This window comes from Aethalodelphis obliquidens, unplaced genomic scaffold, assembly GCF_003676395.1.
Source record: "Aethalodelphis obliquidens isolate GAN/ISIS:26980383/991018 unplaced genomic scaffold, ASM367639v1 scaffold124, whole genome shotgun sequence".
Taxonomy (NCBI): domain Eukaryota; kingdom Metazoa; phylum Chordata; class Mammalia; order Artiodactyla; family Delphinidae; genus Aethalodelphis; species Aethalodelphis obliquidens.
In genome coordinates this window covers 1,033,344-1,059,235 of record NW_020838068.1, presented here as the reverse complement: position 1 = coordinate 1,059,235, position 25,892 = coordinate 1,033,344, and the positions used below count along the sequence as shown (strand labels likewise).

The following is a 25,892-nucleotide window of genomic DNA, read 5'->3' as shown; positions in this document are numbered from 1 at the left end:
GTGGCCCCAAGAACAAAGGCGGAGAACCCAGAATGCCAGCACCTCCTCTGCCCCACCAGCTCCCTTCAATCTTCAGGGGCCCGAGATTTCCCATCGGCAGCAGCGGATGAAGGGTAAAGAATACGCCAGCACTTCACACACGCAGAGATACTCTCTCTTTGTCCTCACAGAAGGTGCATCAGGAAGGAATTGGTATTTCCATTTTGCAGGCCAGAAAACTGAGGCTTCTCAAAGTTTATTAATTTTTCCAAAAGAAATGGATGGCAGAGCTGGGGTCAAAACCCACGGATGCAACTCCAAAGGGCATGCTTTGCCCTCATGCCGGTTACCGGGGGGAATCCCAGACCTGGGGCATATGATTATGTGTGGCCAAGGGGACTCAGCTCTTTCTGAGAAGGAAGAACCTGCCACACACCTGAGGGAGGCCACACCAGGGCATCCTGGCAGGCTGGTCAATTTTCTGGGTCAGATGTGAGGATCCAGTGAAACCCATGAGTCATTCTCTGCACAGGGTCAGGGACACCAAGAAAGCCAGTAACCCCTGGGTTTGCAACCACAGTTCTTGCTCAGCTTGAAGATGTGGCTTTTCTCCAAGATGGCTTTGCTCTTGGTTAAAATTAGGGGATGCCGCCCACCATCAGATTCAAATTGAAAGGGAAACAAAATGAGGGGGAGTGATTCTAAATAAATCTGCCCCTAACGAGTCGCTCACTGAAATGTATTAGGAGCTTCGCATATTTAATCTGCAGCCGACGCCTCACGTCTGCGGGAGATTGATGCCTTCTCGTCGTCCTGCTTTCCTTTTGCAGCTTTTATGAGTGCTGATGGTAATCTCCTGAGAAACAATATGATTTGGTAATAAAAAGATTACCTGTATTAAATAAAAATAATATATACATAGGAAATATTGTTAGTGCTACAAATCTGGTTAAAGATATTACCACAAAGAAAAATGTTATTTTTTTCACAGCTGTCTAATACATTTTAGCAAAAGTAATATCTTTAAAACTTAAGCCTGTATTATTTATAAAGGAAGCAATAACTGATTTTCCTATTTCCTATATTAATAAATGTATTTGCATACATTTGTTTCAAAATTAATGGGTTTGCTCACTTCTGCAATACAAAAGAAATGCCAAATTCCCTGGAAGGAAAAGTGGAGCTGCTTTGTAACTCGCATTGTAAGTCTGTGGGCTGATGCAAACTCTGGTGGCTCCCAGCGAGAAATCCCACCAGGACCTGATTCTCAGGAAAGGAAGGAAGGAGGAAAAGAAGAGATGATAGAAGAAAGAAAGGGAGAGAAGGAGTGAGGCGGAGAAGCACAATCAGGGTTTGCAGAGTATCTCCATAAGGAAAGTCTGAAACAAAATAAAGCAACAACAAAACTAGGTCTAGAGGTTGGATGGAAACGAAGTGACCAGAGAGAATTACTGGGCCAAGATCTGCTCCTAAATCGATTCCGCCGATACTCTTGAATATCAAGAGTAATGAATCCTACATGTATCCAAACAGACCGAAAAAAGTAATAGCAAGGCCACTATTATCAACAAAGGAGCTACCTCTTACTGGCAGAAGACTTTTCCCAGGTGACATTAAAGCCAAAAGACAAGGCAGCTAAGTCTGGAGGTTTCTGAAGCAAAAGGTAACAGTCTTCAGATTTTAGGCAGAGCTGACATCACTCGTATGTAAGGACACCAGAAAGATATTCTGAATATTGAAGGGCTCATAAATAATACAATCCTAGATATCTTTCCTCAAAATCCTTTAAGAGGTGCTCAATTTTACTAAGAGGTGAATCAAAATTAAAAGCAAAATAATGAAGGAAGAAGTGGCCAACAAGGACTGTTGCTGAAGATTGACAGGAGCTAAAATCAGAGTAAAGTTCATGGATTATGGTGCATTGATTAAAACTGGTAACACCTTGAAAGGAGTTTCTATATCTAAGGTGTTATTCCTTTTGCACAAGGACACAGAGTCTATGTGCACCTGTGTTCCTGGATAGGCATTTTGGTGGTAACACTCTTAAACCCCTCTTCAACAGGGGAGGGAAACTATGTTGAAAAAAAATTCAGTTCTTGACCCACACCCACAGGAAGTCCAGTAACTGCATGTGCTCCAGGACACTTAACACAGATGTTTTGATAACATGTGCTGGCAAGTCTATCCTCCTTCAGTGGGACTGACCCAAATCAACACACCACCGCACCTAAATAACGCGACTGGTTTTATGAGCAGCCTGATGACCCCTTCTCATATCCTTTCCAATAATTTAAAAGTATCCCACGTAAATAATTCACTTACAGGACCCTGTCAGTACATCAGTTGACCTAAGCGGCTGTCGCTTGTCCATCAAAGAGGCAGCATGCAGGGCGAGCAGAGAGCATCGTAGCTTTAAAACCAAGAGGACTTGGGAGGGCATTTCAGCGCCACTTGCAGCGTGGACTCCGGGAAGTCTCTTAGTCCCTTTAATGTCCCATGCCCTCCTCTGCAAACTTTGGATGACTGCTGTGGGTGTGAACAATGTGTGTGAGTGTGCGCGCATGTGAGAGAGTGTGGGTGAGCGTGCGTGTGTGTGATGTCTCAGCTGGAGCCAGGCACACGGGAAGAGGTACTGAATGAGCCCAGCTGCCTCCCTTCCCTTCGCAGACCAGGACCTCGGGAGCGACCCTAGGCTTGGGTCCTGATCTCAGCGTGCATGGGGAAGGTAACTATGGGCTCAAAAGAAGAAAAAGAAGGATGTGGAAGTTATTAGAAGTAGAAGGGAGGTACGAGGGGAAGTGAGGAGGGGCAGGGTCCTGGGATGGGGCAGGAGGGAAGTAGCGTGTGGGTGGTCAGGGCAGTTTTTTTTTTTTTAACATCTTTATTGGAGTATAATTGCTTTACAATGGTGTGTTAGTTTCTGCTTTATAACAAAGTGAATCAGTTATACATATACATATGTTCCCATATCCCCTCTCTCTTGCGTCTCCCTCCCTCCCACCCTCCCTATCCCACCCCTCTAGGTGGTCACAAAGCACCGAGCTGATCTCCCTGTGCTATGTGGCTGCTTCCCACTAGCTATCTATTTTATGTTTGGTAGTGTATATATGTCCATGCCACTCTCTCACTTTTTCCCAGCTTACCCTTCCCCCTCCCCATATCCATGCTCAAGTCCATGCTCTAGTAGGTCCATGCTCTAGTAGGTCCATGCTCTAGTAGGTCTGTGTCTTTATTCCCATCTTACCCCTAGGTTCTTCAGGGCAGTTGTGAGGCAACACCACCACCAAGGAAGTAAAGGGGCCAGTGCGGGCTTCCTCGGGCTTGGGCGTCCCCCTCAGCGAGCTGCCGGTCCGACGTGGATTTGGGAAGCTGATGCACCAGTTCAGCTGCCTTGTCTGTCTTGCTCTCTCTCCACTGAGGGCGGGCTGACCCCAAGCAGCCGTTAGCTTTCCCTCCTGTAGGATGCGGCCTTTTGAAAAAGGCACTGCCTATGCTGAAGGGAGGAGTGTGCACACCTACGGAGCGCACGGCAACAGCAAACAGTTCTCATGCTGGAGCTCAGCGCTGAGTCTCACTTAGCCCTCATCACCCACTGAGGCAGGGGTCAAAGGAGGAGGAACGGAGGCTCGGGTACTCAACACCACCAGTGAGAAAGTTCTAGGGCCAGGACTTTGTGCCAGGTCTGCCAACTCTGTCATGTGCCTTTTCGAACACTCCCCCCCCTTGAGTCAGTGTAATAACAGTTACACCTTTATTATGGACACAACTCCACGCGGGGCTGGAACCCACGGAGCCCCTAAGTGGATGGCCTGTGGTGGGCCAAGTGCTGCCCACAGCCCTTGCTTCTCTCTGCAGTTGGCATATATGTCTTACACAAAACCAGCTGTCTCACCTCAAGTGGCGCAGAAAACCCTTCCCCACTGCTGGTAACAGCTGACTTCACACAGGCTGTGACTTAACACAGCACTTGATTTCAGTTTCTTATTCAATACAGCAGCAGCGGAACTGTGCCCTCGCTGGGGCGCTGGCTGCCTTGCTCTGCCCCGCCTAGGCTGGATCCCAGCTCAGGCCTGAGAGCAACTGGTGCTCTTGCCAGGGTGGAAACAGGAGCCTAGGCCGTGGCCCCAGCCTGGTGTGGCCTCTGGTTGCTCAACTGACTGAAGGCTCACAGACACTGGCTCCCAGTAGGCGAGATTCCTGAGAATCACAGCATCCTGGGAGGCAAGCCCCCAGCTCGGCAGACAGTGGTCTCACACCCCAAGGGATGGGGATAACAGAGCACATAACCGACCTGTGCCTGGGTCACACTGCCGGCATGTCCACCTGCTCAGGTCACACTGTCTGTATACCACACTTTCTGGACTGTAAGAGGCTATCATTGTAATAACAGATTTGAGGCAGAAAAACAAACACAGCAACAGTCAATTCTAAGACCAGCCTTATAAGATTTAAACGTGAAGACAATAAAGGAAACCTTATACCTAGGAATTGGAATATGTCACACTGCAATTCTTAGGCTGTCCACGCCCCTCTGCACCGTGCCCTGTGGACAGGCCACAGCCCAAAGAAGGCTGTGCCCGCGTTCAGACCACACGGGGTGAACTCACAGGCACCATCTCTCCACACCAAGGCCATCCCAGCTGAGCCGTGGAGTGAGCATGTCACTCTGGATTAGTCACGTAATAGCCAAGAGGCAGAGTTTGTTTAATACAGAACGGAAGAGCACGCACTTCCTTATGCTCTCATAGGTACACCAGCTCTGGAAATACTGGACGTTCGCACGTCCCTGCTCTCAGATAAGTGAGAAAGGCCTCGCTGCCTGGCTTCTGCACCTCTCCACCTTTCCTATTCTTCTCCACTCCATGATCCAGGCTGGGGTTGGGGGCTGGAAGTCTTGGGCTGCTGAGAATGTAGTGAGGCTCCTTTCCTTGTCACCACACAGGGTGTGAAGCAAAGGTCTCTTGAGAAGAAATGAGTCTGCCTCCGAGGAGGCAGAGTGGGATGGAGGGAAAAGCCTGACTCCAGGAAGATGCCAGAATGTTCCTAAGGAGGTCTGCACAGGCCCCAGGACTCCCAAAGGGGAGGCAAGCACATTCCTCCCAGATGTAACTGTTGTACACATTCCCCTGAGACTAAAATTCATCTTTTATGCTAAGGGAAAAGCGGAAGACGGCTGGTTCTTCTGCTCGTCCCAAAGGCTTGGACCAGTTGTGACCCACTAGAAGAGGCAGCTAAAAGTAGGAAGGCAGAACCAATTCAGAAGCACCGTGGAGATTTCAACCCGGATGAGCCAATGTGCCACTGATAGATTTGAACCCAGAAAAACCAGGAGTCGCATCAGACTTCAGCAAGGGAGTCAAAAGAACCCAAGCTAATATGACTGCATTTGTGACACACAAAAGAAGATAAAAGTGCCTTTGACCATCTCACGCTGGTTTAAACTATCTCAAACCAGTTTGGGCTGGTCACCATTGGACCAACCTGGCTAAGAAAAGCTCCGACCCGTTGTGACTAGCTTCCAAGTGGCCTTAACCCGACAGGTTTGCAGCACACCTGTCTCATCCGGCTCATGCCATTTGGAATGCTCTGAGGCGGTCCAGACTGTCTTGAATTACTTTAAACCAAAGAGGAGCCGCTTGCACCAGTTCAAGCCTGCTCAGAAGAGATCTGGCTGATGGCGGGAGGAAGGAGGGAAGAACAATGACTGATCACCTTCGCAGCATCAGCCCTGAGCTAGGGGCTTTACCCACATTTCCTCCTTTAATTTCAACAGCCCGGTGAGATGTGTGTAATTAACCCTCATTTCCAGAGTACAATAACGTGGAGAACATTTTGTGTCTGTTAAGTGGTAGAGCTGGGATGGAAATCTCACAGTTGGCGGTTTCTATTTCAGTCTGCCTCCTCGTTCGTAACAGAGAGGACCCTTAGTAACAGGTAGAGATGGGGCTATAATTCGTGAGACTGAAGGGGCAAGGGAAGACTTTTCAAGCGCCCAGAACTCCCTGGATGGGAAGCCGTCACGGGAGGCGTCACCATCGTCGTCAGCGGGATCGTCACTCCTTGTGGACTGATGCGGAACAGCTGGACGGGATTCCGGGCATGGGGCACAGCTCAGGGGCCGTTTGTTCTCCAAACCAAACTCACTTAAAATGCTTGTTGCCTGAGAAAGGCTCCGGGGAAGCACACTTGTTATTTTTGAGTGAATTTCCAGGGACAGGGGTTATGGAATGTCTAGATGATCCATGCCTTCAAGGAGAGAGAGGACTGCGCCAAGAATCAGAAAACGGGAGGGATTTTGCTCCTAACTGGAGACAGCACCTTGACCCTGCCTACCCGTTCCTGCCCAGGGCTCAGGAGATGGCTTCAGTGCTGACCCAGAATGGCCTTTGGTGTTGGGGTCAAGGTCATCTGAGTGACCATAAGGAGCGACCTTGCTGGTGAAGTCAGACCAAAACACACAATTCCTGGGACACTCACGTTCTTCCTTTGGTGACGCTTGGCTGTCAGGGTGAGTCCCTCAAGTTGAGCAGCCTGTTAGCCCACTGTGGTCGTGCCTTCCTCTCTGCAGGAACCTTGCAAGGCCTCAATCAAGACAGGCCCTAACCTTGGGCCCCGTGCTGTGCTCGCTTAGGAGTTGGCTGAGCCGGCTGTCTGCAGCTGGGCTACCCAACGGCTCTCCCTAGTCAAAACCTGTGCCCCTGAATAACCCTGAAGCAAGATTACAGTGATACAGTGAGGGGAGAAGAGAGAAAACAACTTATCAGCCACCCAGGAGGGACTCTGTCCCAGCAAAACCCCATGTGCCTTGGACACCACCATCCACTGAGGGTCAGACTCGCCTACTTTCACCTTGTATTGGGCTGCCAGACGAAACACAGGATGCCCAGGTCAATCTGAATTTCAGAGAAACAACAAATAACCTTTTAGTATAAATCACTGTTTATCTGAAATTCAGATTGACCTGGGCATCCTGTATTTTTCTTTGTGGAATCTGGCGACCCTAAGCCGGCATGATGGTTCATGGGTAGGCAAATTGGTGAGTTTCTTTCTCTAGTGTAGCTGTTCACTTCAGTATTAAAATATTTTGTTTGTACTTTTAAGCCTTCAGGCTTGTACTTAGCATAGCTTTATGCATGCTGATGTCACAAGTGATATTCTTTTCATTCTTCCTTCGTGTTTATTTTTCTAGGCTTTGACCACCTACCTTCAAGGAAGTCATCAAGCTTCCTGTTTTTCCTTTTCCACTAAAACCTATTTATGTTAAGTATTTTTTTCCTCATATCTCATTCCTTAGTTTTTAGAGCCTTTTTGCAAGACTGCTGGGCAGACATGCAGGTATATCTGTGAAGAGCAGCCTGCCTCGGCTGGATGGCCCGGAATCCTGGAGCCACAGGGTCAAGTGGGAATCGCTGGCTCAAGACTGGATTTCTAGCGGCGGGGGGGGGCCCTGCCTCGTCTAAGCCTAGCTCTTAATCTTTGGGAGATAGCTTTGTGTGTGTGTGCGCGCGCGCGCGTGTGTGTGTGTTTGTGTGTAGCGGAGCAGGGAAGCTCACCTGCAGAGAGCAGAAGGCCTGGGTGAAGGGAGGCATCCGGACCAAGTAGGAGGCAACAATGATGGCCGAGGAGTAGTGAGTGCAGTAGTGGCACTGGACGGTCATGTCTCCTGCAATGAAAAGGACATGCCTGGGGTGATGTCCCCACCCATGGGGCAGGCGGGAGACACGCAGGCTATCTCGAGAACAGCCAACATGAGCCCTGCTTAAGAGAGCTCCCGCAGGCACTGGAGCCTAAGTGTTCTGCACACAAAACTCAGTATAATTTGGCCAACAGCCAAATTTTCACCAGGGGTAAAAGGCACGTTCAAGACCCTCAGCTGCACTGGCCAGGCCCCCAGGGGTCTGCCCTCAGGAAGGTGGCAGAGCCAGGCCATGAGGAGGCTGTGCTGAGGACCCACGGAGAGGCAGAGCTCTGCTCTTCTGACTCAGGGCACCTAGAGAGCCCTCAGGTGCCTACAGTCCCCTCAGCAGCACTCTCTGCTGGCCTCTTTTAGAATAAAAGTCCCCGTGTGAGGAAGGGGGGCTTGTTAATGCAGGGACACCCCCAGATGAGTGAGAACTCAGGTATCCTCATTCTCAGAGGGGCCTGGATGGCAGAGGCATAAACGTCCCTGTTTTGCTCCATCCAGGGTATGACGGAGCTGGCATGCTGAGGCAGAGACAGTGCCCTGGCCGGGCCATTCCAGCAGAGAATAATCGCCTTGCTGCTGCTCGTGGACCTCGTGCGTGCTGTGTGTCCCCCGTCACACCCTCCCTGAGTCCACACAGCCACCCTACGAGTCAGAGCTATTCATTATCCCCGTTTCACCAGTGAAGAAGCCAGAGCGAGTCAGAGACTCGCTTCCATCGCCAGCGAGTGGCAGAGCTGGCTGGCGGCATGGGCTCCTCCAAACGTTGGCTCTGCCACCTCGCCGCAGTGCCGCAACCGGCCCTCAGCCCTCCCGGTGCTGTGCGAGTTCTCTAAATCAGAGGTGTTTGGGAGGCTGCTGGAGGTACTTGTGCAAGGGCCCAAACTCAACGTGTGACTCCAATGCACACCCAGGTTAGTATGGGAGAGAATGGTACAAAAGTGGGCTCTGCCTGGGACACAGCTGGGGAGAGCTGATGCTCCTCTGGCCTGCCTCTCTGGGAAGGATCCAGCAGTGCCTGGTGGAGCCAGAGGAACAGCACCTGGGGGCAGGTGGGGGGGACTGAGATGGGTCATATAGGTTGAACTTTAGCCTCAGGAGAAGATAAGCAGGGCAAGGAGGGCCTGCCCGCCCCTCCCATCTCCTCCCATCTCCCCCAACAAGTCTGAGTGCCAGCCCGGCACACAGTGGGGACCCTGGGCAGAGGCCAGGGGCCTCCAGGGTGGTGTGGGATGCAGAGGAGCTCCTCAGCCTGCTGAGAACCTGCTCACCAAAGGCAGGGCCTCGGGGCCAAGTGAGGCTTCCGAATGTGCCGCCTCTGGTTCTTGAGGGAAGCTTATATGGTTCGTGGCTGGATGTTGCTTATTGTAGTAGTGCTATGTTTATTTCAAAGTGTTTGAGAAAACCAATACAGCGGACATCAAATATATGCTAGAAAATTTTCTCTTTAAAATACATCCATTGAAGTTTAAGAAGGGAACAGACCTAAAGAAAAACAGTAAGGCACTAAGAGGACAGCTGGCATGTGAAGGTGGCAAAAAACTGTAAAGGGGATGTGCAGATGAACAGCACTTGGGAGCTGGGTTCTAGAGCCAGACGAATGCAGGATCTGCCATTTAGAGGCTATCACCTTGAGTGAGCTGCTTAAACTGAGTTCCAATTTCCTTCTCTTTAAAAAGGACCATTGTGTGTATGAACGCAGGCTGGCCTGCACCTGGCATACAGAAGTGCTGAATGGATGTCACTTCCTTGCCTTTGCCTGCCTCTGGGAATGGAGGTGTTAGCTCTCAGCACCATAGTTCTCAGTCCTGATTTCATGTTGGAATCACTCAGGCTGCACCCCACCGTGACTTATTCAAATCAGAATTTCTAGAGGTGAGGCCTAGACATCAGTATTTTTAACAAGCTCCCCAGGTAATTCTCACATGCAGCCAGGGTGCAGACCACTGAATTCGAGGGCTCTCTATCCAAATGTAATTGTCTGTAGGCTAGATGACACCCAAATCGTTATAAACTCTCACTGCAAGGCATTCAGATGAAGAGCATTGCAGAAAAAAATCAAGCTGGGATCTACCCACCTTCGGTCTTCTCAACTTCTTTAAACCTCTGGATGAATTTCAGCTTCCTTTCCTTGGTCTGAGCCCCCATGGGCTTCGAGAGATCCCGGAAAGTCTTGGGATTCATCAAGTTCAATGTCTAGAAGGCAGATGTGCAACTGGAGTTAACTCCCCTGGACCCTCTTGTGCCCCAGCGAGACTGCCGGAGCCACGCTCTTTAGTTTTATGGTTCTCTTTATTGGTTCATTGCCGTTTGGTCTGACCCCCTCCTCTGGTGATTAGCAGGCCTGGTAGGGTTTTATGGCCCCACAACCAGTGATCCACAAAGACTTAATAAGGGAGAGAGAGAAAATGAGAGGAGGGGAAGATTGAGTTCACACTGAACTGTTCCAAGTTGACCCAAATCAGAACATAGCCACCAGTTACCCAAGAGACTTTCAAAAGAATTCCTGTTGTCAATGGACACTTGGCTCCTGCCCTCACAGAGCAGTTTGCTTCCATAGTTCAGGGTTCTTGCTTAGAATCACACTGATTTTCTAGGAATTTAGAAGTCATCCGTTTGCGGAGGAAATGAGAGCAAGGGCCTCGTGTTTCTGAAGGCGCACTCCCTTCCGGGTGATGAAAGCAGTAATGGCGACCCTTCCCCTACCCTTGGAATACACAACGGTGGAACCCTGAAGAGTTTTCAGGGCTGGGTGTCCTTGGGGTTTGCATGTCCTTTATAGAAGGAGGTGTTTCTTTACACCCTTCCTCCTTTCCACTAGCAGTGAATCACCACAGTTCTCCTGGGGAGGCAGGGTCTGCCACCATCCCTCACCTGTCACAGCCAGGTGCGGGTGGCAGTGAAGCGGGCACTCCCGAGACCCCCGTGAGTCATGGCGCTGTGGAGACCCCACACAGCTACAGCTGACTTTGCCAGGGCAGAATGGGGCTTCATAGTTGCCAGATCTCTGGATTCGCCAAAAGATATTGGAAAACCAGCTTTTTAGGAGAAATCTCCCAATTTTTGAACACTGTTAAGTAATCAAAATTTTAATACAGGATATGGGTTAAATAAAAGGGGCTGGCGACCCCCCACTTAGCAACATGTGAGTTGAAGCTGGGGTTGGCAAGTTTCGGTTTTGAAATACCTAGGCCTCAGACGATCACTAGTGCAATAAGAAGCAACGTGTGGCTGGTGAGAAAAGGTTTGCTGTGTTAAGTGTCTTACGTGCGGATGGGAGCTCCCAAAAAACTGAGGTCCCTTTTCCAAATTCTGGAGGTCAGCCATCTAAACAGCTCGAGGCAGGACTGGCTAGGCTGATCTGAACCAGGACCCAGACACCTTCTGCCCTGTACATACACAGCCCAACACGCCTCCTGATGTCCAGATCCTAGGTGGTCAGGACACTGCTCCACAGCCTGCTCGTCCCCCACTGACGTCACCTCGGTCCAGCTGCGTCAGCTTTCCCGCTCCTCCCTCCCCTGCCTGCTGAGGTCCTGGGACAGAGGTCAGAACAGCAGATGATCTGGTGTTGCCACTGACCTCCCTTATGGCTACATGTCCCGGTCTAGATGCGGGGTGATGTCCACATACCATCATCTCAGTTACTGAAGTCAGGTTACGGGGGAGGAGTTTGTTCTTGCTGGGTCTGTGTATCTGTCTCTCTCTCTTGCTCTCTCCTCTTCTCTCTCACCCTCCCTCCCTCTCTCTCTCTCTCTACATGTTGGTTCTAGGAACACATTTCATGGCCCTCTTCACTTGATGGACCAGTATTGGTCCATGGCAGTATCTCAGATGAGTATCTCTTGCCTTCATGGTAGCGAGTGAGCCAGGAAGTCCTTGGGGGCGTATGTTAACTACTGTCCTAGTCATGTGGGTCATCCCCCAAGTGGGGCTGGGACAGGGAACCAGGCAGCCAGACTCCAGAGGCCTCTTCCCAAGTGAGGGGCTGAGACCAGAGCAGCCCTCAGACCCAAGTGGACTGAACAGTGTCTCAGAGGCTCCGCGTGACCTCGGGTGCTCTGGTCGTCAGGGTCAGAAAGCCACAGGACACTGCAGAGCACCCACGTGAACACATACCTGCGAGGTATAGTCAGCCAGGACCCAGGGAAACACTGGATACTGCATGTAGTCGTTGTAGGTCCTCCCGGCCAGGGTGTTGAGGTGCATGAGATACTCGAAATTGCTCATGTCCCTTTTCTGCAGAAGAGTCAAAGAGGGGATAAACCCAACACAGTTGGCCTCCTCCTGAGGTCCATGCGGGTCTAACTCCCAGGCTTGCCCAGGAAACCTCATCGTGTAGGTGGGAGCAGGCAGTGTGCACCTGCGCCATTCCCCGTGCACCTTGTTGGGCTTGGAACTGGCCCAACTTGGGGAGGCCACGCTAATTCCAATATGAGCTGAAGCAAATTTAGTCAGGAAGCAAAGTCAGCCAGGAAAAAAAAAAAAATACAACTCAGCAGTCCAAGCCAAAGCTAAAGCATTCTTTTGTGTCACTGTTGGGTGATACTCAAAAGCGGATTAAAATAATAGCACAAATGCTGGGTAAACTTACTGCTGACCTCTTTATGATTGAAAACATAAGCTGCGGGGAGTTTGCAGTCACCAGGAAAGAGGCCCTCACCAGCAGGCTGAATGGTCTGTCTTCCTCTGGGACTTCAGGAACTCTCTTTCCCCTGACTGTGCGTGTTTGGAAAACACTCACTCTTAGGGCCCTCTGCTTAAAGATGTCACAGGTGGAGACAGGGACTGCATGTTGGAAAAATTCATCAAGGCCAACTGGTGAACGAGCAGCCAGTGCAGCCATCGTCTCTGATGGGACCTGCATGTTGCAGTCTCTCCTTTCCTTGGCCTGATCCTTGGAAAAGGATTTTGGACCTGAGTGACCAAGAGTTACTTTCCTGTTGCTATGTGATCCGTAAGGCTAGCTCTCTTGGGGTCCTTTCCTTCCACTGAGAACCCAAGGCTGAATGTCAGCTCATCCAGTCTGGGAGCCACGTGTGACTTCCCAGGACAAGAAGTGAATGCTGTGCCTTCCTGAGTTGTGTGTTCATTTATACACATACACCTTCACTGATGGAGCGTGTGTGTGTGTGTGTGTGTGTGTGTACAGGGTTTGTGTACACACACACACTCTCTCTCTCTCTCTCTCTCTCTCTCTGACTCCCCAGCTCTGACTCAAGAATCGCCTTTAATCAGTGAGATTTTTTCAGGGAAATATTTGGGACATTTTAACAAATTAAAAAAACAAGATCCTGGGACCTCCCTGGCGGTCCAGTGGTTAAGACTCCACCTTCCAATGCTGGGGGTGCTGGTTTGATTCCTGGTCAGGGAACTAAGATCCCACACGCCACGTGGTGTGGCTGAGAAAAATAAAGAATAAAATAAAGAGCAATAAAATGAAAACAAAACAAAACAAAAACAAGATCCCTCCTGATCCATCCACATGCTTTCTCTCTTCAACCTGGGGGCCTGAGCTATTTGCTGATTTGCATTCCCAGAGGGTTTCCTCGGACCCAGAGTCCTCTGAAGGGTCACTTACCTGCCATTTCTGCAGCATGGTCCTGTCGGAGCCGGGGTATCTCCTGTGGGACAGAAAATGATGGGGGTGACCAAATATCTCAAGGCACGAATGAGGGAAGAGGTGGAACTTTCTGGGGCATCGTAGCGCCAGGGCACCCAGGAGAATCACAGACTTCCCAGGGCAGCAAGGTTATTTCCCAAGCTCTCCCTGCCCCCTCGCTGCCCTACTGAAGGCTGGGTTCTTGCCATCCCTGTTGCTCTTATGCAATGGCAGAATGCGCTGCTGCCTGAGGCGTGGCCCCGAGGAGTCCCAGGGCCGTGCAGAAGCAGGCTCGGGGGCCTCACACTCCACACTGGGCTTTCGCAGCCGCATCTTGGTCTTCTTTGCCCATGTGCATAACATGCGTGTGAATACATGTCACATGTGAATATATGTGTGTGGTTAAGAAAGGCAAACAATATGGAAGGTCATGAAATATAAAAATAATAGTTTACAAACCACTGCTCCCACTCAGGAAGTATCCACAGTTAATCTCCAGGAGAGTTTTAGCCACATACCAGTCTATATGCTCAAGTAGTTTTTAAACAAATGTTTTTGGTATGTGGGATCATCTTATCTGCGCGAGTCTCCTCCCTGCTTCCTTGGCCTGACGGCACGGTGGAGGCGGCCCACATTGCCCTGTGGCCACAACAGCAGGACACCCTCGTACAGATGGATGGGAACTCGTGGCAGCCTCCCCCGTGCTGGGCTTTGTCCTCACAAATGATGTTTCTGTGATCATCTTCGGACATAAATCTCTGTGACTTATGAGACTTACATCTCATGATGATTTCATGCCTTGAATCTTTGCGAGTGTAACCATGAGATACATTTCTGGCAATGGTACTACTAGGTTAAAAACTATGAGAATTTTCAAGTGTGCTACATATTGCCAAATTGTCCTCTTAAGAGGCTGTACCGATTTATGTTTCCACAAATACAATTAAGAAACACAATTCAAACCAAAGAAACACCATTTTTGACCCATGTGGTAGGGGAGAATGTAAAAGTGTTAACAGGATGCAGTGCTGGGGAGGGCGTGGGAAGGAACCTTCTCCATGTGAAATGCCCCTTCCGCTCAGCAGGAATTTGTAGGGCCCAGTTCCTCGGCCTCTGAGGTCACTTGGTTCCTTTTCTAGCTGTGTTTTCTTGCCCCCTCTGTCTCCCTGAGACTCCCCTTCTACTCCCCAAACCAGGTTCTTGTTCAGGCTGTTCCACTGAACCAAACCAAATCCTGCGTCTCTCCAGCCATGCCCTCTGCCTCAGTCCTGCTCAGGAACCCACAGACCCCGCCCCCACATGCATCCCACGGGGACGTTCCACCCACGGGGACGGCACCAGGGTGCTTCAGGCATTTGTGTGGACAAGGCCTGGCTCCCCGAGAGCCCCAGCAGGGGCAGCGACTCTTCATCTTCCCGTCACAGCAGTGCTGTCACATCATCTGTTCCGGGCTCCCCACCCTTCCTCATTCAATACTTTCCTTGGCAGACTCCCCATAAACAGAAAGCAACTCCCTGGCTGGGATTCACCTCTTCCCCCCAGTAGAGAAATCATCCTTTTGGGCCGTTTTATTCAGGCAGACAGTAACGACAGCAAACAGGCAAACACATGGTCCCATTTATTGCATTAGCTTGCAAAGGCTCAGGTGAAGATCTGGCTTTCCCGCCCTGACTGTGAGCCCGCCACCACCCCAGTTCCAGAAGGTAGACTGCTTTGAACGTTGTGAATGAGGACGGAGCCCAGGCTGGAGACAGCCAAGTGGACCACCTCGGGAAAGAATGTGTTCTGAGCCTTTCTGAGGATGTGGGGCTGAGCTACAAGGATGTGGAGCTGGTATGGCAAAGCTGCGAATCTTGCTACTTTATTTTAGAAATCTGACAGTGGAAGGGGAATAGGGGAGCAAAAGGTGCCTGTTAAGATCCAGGAAACGAGACAGCCTGTTTTTCTTTTTCATAAAGAGTTCTAGAATTTTATCTGTGGTCTTTTGTGACATTGCCATCCGGCGGAATGGTGTGCGGAAGATAAAGGCAACTTACCATCCCACTGCTCATTTCATCAGCCATGAGCTCCAAGGAAGATCTATCATTTCATTACCATCAGAAAAAAAACGCCATTACCAGCATCTAGACCCCTCACCAAAGGTGAGTTCTCTTTGAAAAAAATTTTTAAAAAAATTCATGTTCATCTGAAGGCAATTACAGAACTCTTGGAATGGTTTATGTGAATTTTGTAAATATCTGGTGATTAAAGTATTTCTTTAAGAGTTGATACACTGCACTATTCCATTATTACAGTGTAAATTTTATATTAAACAAGGTGCCAGAGATGGCTCTTGGCTTTCTAAAGCCCTTCCAAGGTCCAAGGGAGGCAGCATGGGAAAGACCACTGGTTTGGAGTCACCAGAACCTGGGTTCAAATCCTGCCCCCACCACCTGACTGCTCTGAACTACTGTTACCTCATCCTTCAAACATGGCTGACCCAGGAGTGCTGGGGAGCAAGTGTAACCACGGGTCTGGAACAGGCTAGCACAGGTGTGGACACAGGGCTCCCTCAATGGGCACAGTTCTAGTTGATGTTGACGCTATCCGAGAGCAGGGCCGATTTTCTTTTTACTCTGGGAGGAAGAAGAGTGTGGTGTAAAAGTGAAGACTTGCTTCTGGTCAAGACCTGCTTTGTTCTGCCAGTACCACTCTGTAAGATCTTAGAATAACTGTGCCAGCTGTGAATCAGATCTCCTGCTCTGTCAGCTCAGGGTTTGCCATGGAGTCTATGGGGCAAGAGTCCAGGCCCTTGGGCAACCAGGGATGGTGTGGAGAAGAATGGATGAGTTCAAAGTCACTGAGGACTAGGTAGGTCACTCTGTCTAACCTGAAGGTGGCCTAGCACGGTGGGCCCACAGAGGACATCTTACCAACCTCACTCCCATCCCAAGACAGGTATCTAAACTGCTCTGGATGACTTCCAAAGGTGGGGCACTATCTTCAAGCTGAACTTTGTGTGTGGTCAACCGCTAGGCTGGGTGCAAATTCTTCCCTATTTTGAGAGGTGATTTTTATCTGCGCTGCTTCACTTTAAATCACATCTGTGTCCTTGAACTCCTAGAAGTGGTCTGAAGCGTGAGTGCTGCCGTCACGTGGCCTTGGGGCATTTCCTACTCCTCCTTCAGTGCCCATGGCTTGCCTCAGCGTCTTGCCTTTGACTCTGCCCCTTTGGTCCAGCTCCACCTGACTGATACCTCCACTCTACCCTGAGCCTGTCTCCCAGAGTGAGCCAGGTCACAGCCCAGGAACTCACATCTCCCCTAGGGAGTCTGGCAGAGAAGCCTACCAGGGGCCTTCAGAGGGTGGGCTAGTCCCGGCCGAAAGGGTCTCTGCCAAGGAACTCATCTGGCTGGAGGCTATACCCTCTCAGCCCAGGAAGGGTGGGAGATCTGCCCATCCTCCTCCTCCTCGCCTCTGGGACTAGCGGACTATGGCTAGTCCTTAGGCACTAAGAGAGTAACCTCGCATACATCCAGGGAGGTCCCACAGGGAAACTGGGCCTCCTGAACTGAAGTGGACATGCTTAAAAAGCCTGATGCCTCTCTAAATTCTCCTGTGTCTTTTCTACTTGCAAAACAGTTATGAGGCCATGGTGAAATGGGTTAGTGAGTAACCCATGGGTGTCAAGAAAACACAGACCACAAGGAGAAGAAAATTCACTCATCCTGGCAAACTAGAAACGTGTCTACTAATGGTCTGTGCTGTGCCTCAAGACAGGGCAAGTCCTGGCCGGCATCTTGCCCTGCCTCTCGCCTGGGTGCGCTCTGGAGGAGCATGCTGGGGAAGCAGTCTGTGGGGTGGGCAGAGTTTCCCACGAGGAGCCAAGAGGCTGGTAATAGAAACACACTCCCGCTCCTTTTTCCCTCCTCAGAAGCAAATCTGGGTTTAGCCTAGTTTTCAGACCTAGACTGTAGGTCAACAGAAATCCATTAATAGACAGGCGTTCTTGCAGTTCAGAGATGTCCTCCTGAATTAACAGGATATTGACCTTCTATAATATTTCTATTATAACTTCCTGTCTTTATTTCTTTAACATGTAGAAATTTTGCATACAAACAATAATAATAATTGTCTAATGCACTGGAAACTGCAAAGACTTTTTGTCAATTGTCTAATTTTCACAACGACTCAATGAGATAGCCATGATCTCCATCTTCAGATGTGGAAATGGAGGTGGGGTAAGAGATGGACTGCAGACTAGGGAAGCTCATGAGGGTTTGCTGAAGCCTGGTGCAGGCACCCATGAAAGCCCAGCACACCGGGCTGTGCAGAGCGCTTGCTGGACCACTCCTTGACCCCAGGCCCTGACTCTGAAGACAAGCGCACACAAGCAAATTAATAAAACGACAACAAAAATCTTTGTTCTGGCTGGATTAGAGGTCAGTTACCTGACAAATTGGTAACTTGTGTATATTTGGAGTTAGAAATGAACATGAGCAAAATTATCAAATGATTATTGCACAACCATGCCATAAACCTGATGCTGTCAATGCATGAAAAGTCTGGAAGTTTATATAACATAAAGTTACCTCTAGATGCTGAAACTGAGTGGCTTTAATTTTTATAAGGTTTTACATATCTGTATTTTAAAATGTATTTATCTAAACAAGTGGGACCTAATCAAACTTACAAGCTTTTGCACAGCAAAGGAAACCATGAACAAAACGAAAAGACAACCTACGGAATGGGAGAAAGTATTTGCAAACGATACAATCAAGGGCTTAATTTCCAAAATAGACAAGCACCTCATACAACTCAACAACAGAAAAACAAACAACCCAATGGAAAAATGGGCAGAAGACCTAAATAGACATTTCTCCAAAAAAGAAATACAGATGGCCAATAGGCACATGAAGAGATGCTCAACATTGTTAATTATTAGAGAAATACAAATCAAAACTACAGTGAGGACCCACCTCACACCAGTCAGAATGGCCATCATTAAAAAGTCTACAAATAACAAATGCTGGAGAGGGTGTGGAGAAAAGGGAATCCTCTTACACTGTTGATGGGAATGTAAATTGGTCCAGCCACTATGGAAAATAGTATGGAGGTTCCTCAAAAAACTAAAAACAGAGTTGCCATATGATCCAGCAATCCCACTCCTGGGCATGTACCCAGACAAAATCATAATTCGAAAAGATACATGTACCCCTATGCTCACAGCAGCACTATTTACAATAGCCAAGACAGGGAAACTAAATGTCTACTGACAGATGAATGCATAAAGAAGATGTAGTATATACATACAATGGAATATGACTCAGCTATCAAAAAGGATGAAATAATGCCATTTGCAGCAACATGGATGGACCTACAGATTATCATACTAAAAAAAGTTAGTCAGAAAGAGAAAGACAAATACCATATGATATCACTTATATGGGGAATCTAAAATGTGATCCAAATCAACATATCTACAAAACAGAAACAGACTCACAGATATAGTGAGCAGAGTTGTGGCTGCCAAGGTGGAGGGGGGTAGGGAAGGGAAGGACTGGGAGTCTGGAGTTAGCAGAGGCAAGCTATTATATATAGGATGGATAAACAACAAGGTCATACTGTATAGCACAGGAAACTATATTCAATAGTCTGTGACAAACCATAATGGAAAAAAATATGAAAAAGAATATATATGTATAACTGAATCACTTTGCTGTACAGAAGAAATTAACTCAACACTGTAAATCAACTATACTTCAATAAAATCTTTAAAACTTAAAAAAAATTTTTAAAGGTATTTTCCTTGTGCATTTTCTCCCTTAAAGTACTGATTTTATTTCTGCTTATTTGTGTTTTATGACTTTCAGATTACTTATTTTCTAATTTAAATTACGTGCTTTTTGAATATTCTAATTAGAAATGCACTAAGTTGTAGGAGTTCAGGTAACTTTTAATTTTCTAGTTATCTACATTTGCTCATTATGTTAAATCCATTTATTGTCTAAATTAAATGATCTATTTTCTTTCATTTTGGATTAAATAGGATGGTGGTGGTGTTCATGTATTTAAAAAATTTTATAGTTAATTATATTTCTAATTTAATGATTTATTATATTTTTTAATTTAAACTTTTTCATTTTGCTTTTTTGTACTTGCCAAAATTTTCACTGCTTGGGTTAAGTTTGCATTTCAAATTATTTATTTGCTAATTATTTAATTTATTTTTAAAATTCAACCTGGGTAATACAATTTAGAGTGTTTTTATATTTTTGTTTCTATATATGTATTTTCTAATTGTTCTACAATGTTATTTTATTATTTGCAAAATAATTTTAACATTTATCCTTTTTGCCAAATTTCTCAATTTCTGGGAATTTAATTTAAAGGAAAAGAAACTGAACAAAAAGACTATAAAATGCCCAGATATCTTCCTTGCAGCCTTATTCACGATAGTGCCAAACTGGAAACAACAGGAAAAGCAAAGTCCACCAGATTCAGTATTGCACATTCATTCAAAATGTCGAGTTTAGAAACTACATACTAGCATTGAGTGGCATAATATTAATTAAGAAAAAATCATTACTGCATGTCTGATTTTTATGAGCATTATAGTCACTCTGATCTCATCATGGGAAAAGGGCGTAAAGAAAACTGCAAGAAATAATTAAATTCAAATAAATAGATAAAAGACAGCCCTCTCAAAAACCAAAGAGCAGAAAGAAATACTGGGGCAAATTACAAGGAAGTCGAATGATATTTCATGGGACTCAATGCTATAGAAGTAAGACACTTGTCCCTTCAAAGAGGCAAACGTGGTTCTTTCCCCTCTGTTAGCAACGTCTACTTCTGGAGGTCGCCATGGAAAGCAGCCGTCCTGGTATTGTAATCCCCAGGGCACTGCTTGGGGAAGCCAGGAAGAAGCCCACTGCAAGCCCCAGGGACCCCAGACCCTGTCCTGCAGACCCTTTCGGCACTGTGTTCTCTCTCCTTGCAGGCTGGCGTCAAGATTATGCTAATTAACACCAGGTCGCAGGTCTCTTGTTGCCTGGTGACAAAGTTTCACAGTTGAGGAGGAAGAACCGGCAGAACAGGGTAAGTTTTCCTCTCGTTGCATTTATTTTACTTTAACTTTGCCAAACTACAACCTCTTCAAACTCTTTTTCTCTCAGCTTTTTGAGTAAGCAACTTTGGAAATGGCTGTCCTCCTGGTGTGCTTTATTTACAAACCCCAGACACCAGCTAATTCATTATGTAGGAGAGGAGGAAGCTGGCCCCGAGCCCCAGGCAGGAAGGGCAGCTAGCTGGGGACCCAGCTGGGCGTTCTCCGGCGCCTGGGCCATGGACAAGCTTGGGAGGTTAGTGTGGGAATCTGTAGGGCTTTGGGGTCATGCTTTATGATCTTTCCAAAGTCTCAGTCTCTTTGAACGTTGTTTCCTGCTCCACAAGCAGGTGGAGACTAGTGTTGGAACTGCTTCCTCACCCACCCAGTTACCCCTTTAAGGAAACTGCAGTGCTCGTTCAGTTAGGAGGCTGCAGCCTGTGGAGGTAACCTCAGCAGACCTCACTTGATTTCTGCTGACTGTGCTGGGGTTTGGAGCACAGTCTGTCTTTTGAGAAGTCTGGAGGCAAACCATTTCTACGAGTGATCCTGAACACTGCAGCCCACGAACAAATGGTTGAGTCCTAGGCTGGGCTGGGCCTCGTAAGGAGGAATTCTTCATGGAACACACTAGAATCACGTCTCTATTTCCACAACAGGCAAAGGTAGGTGCCCCTACTTTGAGTCTTTGTGACTCTGGACAAGCTACTTGGCCTCTCTGAGCCTCAGGCACTATATCTGTCCACTGGAGATGAAAAACAATAAATAGATCAGGCAGGTGTAAGAATTATTTACAGCGTCTTTAAAATGCCTGGCCCAGAGCAGGTGGTCAGTATAATCCATACACGCAGTCTGAAGGCAGGAATCTAATCTGAATGTGTTAAATTGATTTGCAAACGGTCTGGCACATAGTAGGTTCTCAATACATTTACAAACCGTATGGCTGTTATGTGAACCAGGTGCTGATGACCAGCTCTCCTGTGAAGAAATGGGGAGTCAGAAAGGTCAGGAAACGTGTGCTAAGTCATACAACTAGGGAGGGACACAGCTCCGACTGGTCTTCAAGCTGGGGTGACTCTGGGCTTGAGCCTCAGCCTGGAGGGGGAAGGAGGAGCTGAGGCTGCCCCTGTCCACTCTTCAGTGTGCCTGGGCCCTACTGTTGTCTAGAGACTGACCTTTAAGGCCTGGTGCTTGGCGGTGCCAGCTTCCTCTTGGGGCTCCAAGGGTCTCCCACTGTTGCCCACCAGTCTTAGCTTGGCAATGCTGATGAAAGGGGAGGACTTCATGCTCTTTCCCTCTACCCATCATCTGGGTGGGTCTTCATCAAAGCTAGGTGATATTTCCTGGTCCCTGGTACTCTTAGAACATGAGGCGTGCAGCTGAACCACGCCCCTCCAAGTGGGCATGATGGGCTGCACCAACCATCACCAGCTTTCAGCTCATGGCCAGTTGGACTCATTGCCAATTTTCAATTTTTGAGCTCTCTACCTGTCTCACGTAATAGAACTCATCTCAACCCCCAGAGCCGGGTGAGATAACACACGCGTGCCTTCTTTTCAGTGAGGGTGAGCCTTAAGGATGGGGCTTGACCTGGGCTGCTATGAATGTTCCCACAGGATCTAGCTCAGTGTAGGGTAGTGTCTGGAAAACATGATGAGTCAGGAGCTTCCTTGTCGGCCCACAGAGCCAAAGTTTGACGTTGTCAAGTCAAATTTTCATGGGTAAGCCAAATGGCAATGAAGCCCACAGACAAGGGCTGGCTCTGCTTGACTAGCATGTGACTTTGGCAAGGGATGTGCTCTGGGGCTCGGCGCGTTACCTGTTAAGTGGGCTGGATGAATTAAATGAGATAATGCACGCAACGTATCGTACCTTCCATAAAGTCCTCTGTCTTCATCTTCGACCCTCTCCTTGCTGACCCTGCTCCAGCCACCCCCGCATCTCCTTTTTCTCCCCACTGTTAGGACTTTGCACTTGGTATGCCCCTTTCTGGGGGTGTTCTTCCCCAAATCCTCCCACATGGCCTCTTAGTGTTCAAGTCTCAGCACAAACGTCACCTGGGAGAGGACTTCCCCATCTATCTCAGTCTAAATTAGTGCCCCCCCCCCGCCCGCCCCCATCAACATTCTCTCCTGACCCTGGGTGTTCCCTTTCACATCATCAGGTTTTATTTTTTGCAGAGCATTTAAACCACCTGACATAATCTTGGCTCTTTTTGTTTGTTTTGTTTTTCTTGCTTGATTTGCTTCCTCCTAAAATAGGAGTTTCACAAGAAACATGTCTGTCGTGCTCACTGCATATCTTCTCATCTGACCTGACCTGTAGAATGACTCGAGTACAAATTGTTGAACAAATGAATGAATGAATGAATGAATGAGCAAGTGAGTTGCCTGGGCTCTAGCAAGCTCTAGAGGTTAAAAGTGGACAAAGGTATTATCATATCTACAAGTTCCTGTTACATTTCTTTTCTTTTGTTATTATCACTATTATTACTAATAATTTGTGTTTAAAAGGCTGCAAAGACCTTTGTGCTTGGGAATCAGCAAAGATTGTTCCACAAATCCTACATCTGGGATTAATGATCAGTGGGGAGTGTCCTGGGGCTACTAATTTGAGGGAGGCAATCAATATGGTGCTGTTTGGTGACTCTATCAGCGTTATTTACCATCATAAAGGTGCCAGGAACCAGATTACCATTCACTGAGTACCCAGTGCACACTAGTCACTTAACATACACTCATCACTTCATCTACTCTTCACAACAACTTGCAATTTTCTAACCCATTTTGCAGATCAGTAAACTGAGCTCATGATTAAAACCAGGTTGGCAGTGAAGGTGGGGATGGAGCCCAGTTCTATTGGCCTCAAAGCCTCCACATTCCCTGCTGTCCAAGTGCCTGTCTTCTATTGAGTTACTTTACACATAACAGGAAGGGAACAGACAGAATGGCTAATACATGGGTAATATCCCTATTTGTAAAATGCTGAAGAGCTTCCCTGTCCTAAACAAAGTGTGGGCCGCTATGCTGCCTTTGTTCACATCATTCCTAGCAAGTTGTATCTATTTGTCCAAAGTCGCCCGAAAAGGGTTCTCTCTTCTTAATGATAGTCCTGAATGTTTTAGTAATAACTTCAGATAAGCCTGATAAAGACTCAAGGAGAAAAGGGAAACGTGAATTCAGAAAATATTTCTACAGAAAAAGGATCAGAAGTCACAGCATTTTTGAAAGACAGGTGCCTTACATACAAAGAGCCCCAAACCATCCTTTTGCACCCTTTTTCTTTAACCTAAAGTATCCCTTTAAAAATGAGACCATGGTCCTTCCAATGCCCTTCACCTCTGGATGGGGGGAAAGTTTAGCTGAGGTTTAAATAAACACACACACACATTGCACCATACTGCTGTCACCCATATGTAAAAGGCTATGTGGCTTTTATATCACAGTCATCTGTGCTTGACCGAGAGGTTTCAGTGCAGTGGTGGGCTTGCTGGTTCTGAGAGAACATCTCTAGAGGGAAACAAGAGTGGCTGCGTACCACGCCCCCCTCCCCTGACTCTCTAGCATGGCCAAGCTTGTCGGAGACTCGGGAGAGCATGGGGCTGTCCCGGGGCTGGGTTTCCTCCTGGCTCAGGTAGAAATTAGAGAGGAGAGGGCACGGCCCTGTCTGTGGTCACTCTGGGGGAAGTGTAGGGACTGGCCTTCTCTCCTTGGTTTGACACGCCCTGGAGATTTTTCTCACAACAGCTGAAGTATCATTTGAAAAATACGCCAGATCATGTCTGTCCTGGGTTTTTTTTTTTTAAAATCATGTCTTCGGCCCCCCTTCCTTCCTTCTCTCCCCACCTCCTTCCTTCTCCCACCCTCATGCTGTCCCTCCCCATCCCTCTGTCACAGAGCCTTTCCATCTGGAGCATCCTCTATCTGAAACCCCCTCCCTGCCTCCCTGCATCCTCACTTCCTTCCATCTCTGCTCAGATGTCTTCTGTTCAAAGATGCCCTTCCTGGTCACCTCTTCAAAAGACCACACCTCCCAACACCTCTCTCTTATTTCTTTTGCCCCTGCTCTTTCTGTTCTTGGCGCTCTTCGCCACCTGGTGGTGTTTGTCTGCTTTGGTTCATCTCCCTTTTAGGATGTGAGCAGAGCCTTCATTTAGTTTGCTGCATAAATCAGCGCCTCGTTGATAGTAGTTATCCAATGTGAACTACTGATGAAGAAATGAATTCCAAAGGGCCAGGGAAGGTTTGGCTGTTCCCTTACAGTTGATCCTCAGGGCTCCCCTTCAAGGTATCTCACAACTTCACAGGTAGGCGGGTTTACAGCAAAGCTTTCCTCGGAGCTAGGGACTGTTGTACAGCAAATGGAGGTACCGCACCACGGGGCTGGCCAGTGCACACAGCTGGGTACACCTGGGTCTGCGCCATGTCCACCCCTCAGCAAGTTCTCACTGGGGCCAGATGGGGTCATGGTGCAGAAAGAATGCACATATCACTGGGCACTTGAGAAATGCCCCCCACTCTGCGATCCTGGGTGCGTGGGTGGCTCTGTGCCTCAAAGGAGCTATATCTCTTTGTCCTCCAAATAAAGTAATTTGAGGTCTGCACCTGGGAGGTGGGAATGCCCCAGCAAGTAAGTACGCTGGGCTGTGGCGTCTGAATCAGGGTTTTACCCAGTTGGAATCCTGGAGCGCTGGCTCCACTGTCATCAGTTGTGCTGTCCTGTCCAGCTGTGACTCCTCCCTGCACTCCATCCCCTACCGTCACAGCAAAGTCCTCCGAGGCCCTCACTCACCCACACGACCCTTCAGAAGCAGCCACTTTTGTTATCCCATTTACGGAAGTCGGGGCTGAAGCTCAGTGAGGCTCCACAGACTGTTCAGGGTCACCTGACAGTGAATGGGGAGCTGGGAGGCGACCCACGTGGGTCTAAAGCCCCTGCGCTTTTCGCCCTGCCAAGCCACTTCTCTGAGCCCAGCTTCCTTATCTGCAATGGAAGGCACGGCTGTGAGGAGAGAATGCAATCGGGTCCGTCTGGCAATAGCAGTGCTTAAACCACGGCGATTGAAATTGAATTAATGCTCACCTCTTGGGATTTAAAGGAGCCAGCACTGACTTTGGTGCTTTGTTTTCCGGGTGTCAAGGTTGCTTTGTGTGCTTTGAATGTGTTGGTTGATGAACAAGGCATTTCTAGTCTGTTAAACTAATAACCTTAACATTTTATTTTAATTGTAAGGCACCTATTCCCTTTTGTTCCTTTAACAAATCCAATTAAAACAGAGTACATTCAGAATTACAAAATAGATGCTATTAAACCAATAAGAAATCATCATCTTTTGTTATTGGGCCATGTGACCCCCTGGGAACTTTTGCTCCAAATAAAAGTTGAATTCTTATTACCGGCCGGGGGAAGAGGGCAGTCTGACAGATAATGGCTTCCCAGGCAGCACATGTGCAGACCCACACTGGTGCTGAGGATGCAGAAGTACATGATATTAGGGGTAGAGGAAGGTACACATGCATAATAGAAGATCCTTAGCACTGAGC

General features: G+C 48.1%; 1 protein-coding gene across 6 annotated transcripts in view; it reads right to left on the bottom strand.

Annotated features, from left to right (window-relative positions):
- Nucleotides 1-25,892, bottom strand: part of WDFY4 (WDFY family member 4) — a 280,103-nt gene that overhangs the window by 24,228 nt on the left and 229,983 nt on the right. For 5 of the 6 annotated variants that reach the window (XM_027098510.1, XM_027098511.1, XM_027098514.1 and 2 more), the window contains 5 exons: nt 13,245-13,287; nt 11,783-11,902; nt 9,742-9,859; nt 8,532-8,705; nt 7,533-7,642 (listed from right to left, as the gene is read on the bottom strand). In XM_027098510.1, coding sequence (XP_026954311.1) covers nt 7,533-7,642; nt 8,532-8,705; nt 9,742-9,859; nt 11,783-11,902; nt 13,245-13,287 — 565 coding nt within the window. The remainder of the gene's footprint in view (nt 1-7,532; nt 7,643-8,531; nt 8,706-9,741; nt 9,860-11,782; nt 11,903-13,244; nt 13,288-25,892) is intronic. The other variant, XM_027098515.1, reaches the window with a different exon arrangement.